This window comes from Octopus bimaculoides, unplaced genomic scaffold (genome assembly GCF_001194135.2).
Source record: "Octopus bimaculoides isolate UCB-OBI-ISO-001 unplaced genomic scaffold, ASM119413v2 Scaffold_258806, whole genome shotgun sequence".
NCBI lineage: Eukaryota > Metazoa > Mollusca > Cephalopoda > Octopoda > Octopodidae > Octopus > Octopus bimaculoides.
This window is the reverse complement of record NW_026418822.1, coordinates 9,989-11,370: the sequence shown is the minus strand read 5'-3', so window position 1 is coordinate 11,370 and position 1,382 is coordinate 9,989. Positions and strand designations below refer to the sequence as shown.

General features: G+C 49.5%; 1 protein-coding gene across 1 annotated transcript in view; it reads right to left on the bottom strand.

Annotated features, from left to right (window-relative positions):
• The window catches only part of LOC128246995 (mucin-5AC-like), a 3,197-nt gene that overhangs the window by 1,515 nt on the left and 300 nt on the right, over positions 1 to 1,382 (bottom strand). Inside the window, exon 2 of the mRNA XM_052978355.1 lies at positions 81 to 1,371. Within this exon, the coding sequence (XP_052834315.1) occupies positions 81 to 1,371 (1,291 nt within the window). The remainder of the gene's footprint in view (positions 1 to 80; positions 1,372 to 1,382) is intronic.

The window sequence follows — 1,382 nt, the reverse complement described above, 5'->3', positions numbered from 1 at the left end:
CTAATGGTGCTGCTGCTGCCGCTGGTTTTGGTCTTGGAGAAGCTTGAATGACTTTCACTGGATTTTCCAAAAAGCCCCACACTACCAGTGTTGGGGTCACTGCTGGTTGACACTGAGGTGGAAGATCTTTTCGATTCTGACAATGGCACCCCACCGAAGACCTTCGCAATTGATTTCCTGGCAAATGCTGATTCCATAGGTTTTGCGTCTCCTTTAAACACATTCCTCTCACTGCTATGAATACTAGAACTACTACTACTACTACTACCACCACCAATACTGTTATTCTTACTCAAAGGTAAAAAGTTTCCAGTGGAGGATTTTGCCAAAACAGGACCTGAACTGCCACTCGTGTCCCCTCTACCACCAAATACGTTTTTAGTAAATGTAGCTGAAGGGCCGGTCTGTTGTGTAAGAGGGCCAGAAAATGACGAGGGTGATGGTAATAACGTAGATGTTGACAATGTCGCAGGAGAGGTGAACGTTGATGATGCTGTTTTTGCTGTTGATAGAACAGTCTTGCTGTTGCCTGTCCCAAACGCTGTGGAAGGCAAAGCTGTCGTTGAAGAGTTGTTGTTGTTGCTAACGAAGGCCCCAAATGCTGTCGTGGGCAAAGTTCCGGTCGGTGGGTTGCCACCTGCATCGCTGCTGGTTTGACTTCTAGAGAAGACATTATCGGTCGGCGCATTCAGGAACGGATTCGAGTTCTTCACCTTCAGCACCTGGGGTTCAGCTTTGCTGGCAGAGAACGCTGGTGGGAAAGAACTGCGTCCAAAGGGATTTTGCCCTCCACCAAACACAGATGAAGATGTAGTGGCTGCAATGCTGGTAGCACTGCTATTGTTGTGGTTGCCGTTGCCACTGAAAGCACCAACCCCACCAAATGGATTTTTCTCAGGTTTCACGCTGAATATTCCTGTGGGAGGATGGTCAGCTGCCACTCTTGCAAAAGAAATGGCATCTGTTCCACCATGACCACCACCACTTGTCACATTCTGGGATTTGGGGGAAGTGGTGAAGGAGGAGGTATTTGACTGTGGTGGTGGCGGCTTTGGAAGAGAAGCAGGTGGGGTAAACGTGGATGGCCGTGACTGCAACTGGTCGGGCGAAGAGGAGGTTGATGACGATGGGAAGGTGTTGGTTGAGAAAGATGCTGTTTTCTGATTCCCACTTCCACTGCTGCCAAATGCAGTGGTGCTTCCAAAGCCTGCTGCATTAGTACTGCTACCGCCAAATGCAGCGGTGCTTCCAAAGCCTGCTGCATTAGTACTGCTACCGCCAAATGCAGCGGTGCTTCCAAAGCCTGCTGCATTAGTACTGCTACCTCCAAATGCAGCGGTGCTTCCAAAGCCTGCTGCATTAGTACTGCTACTGCCAAATGC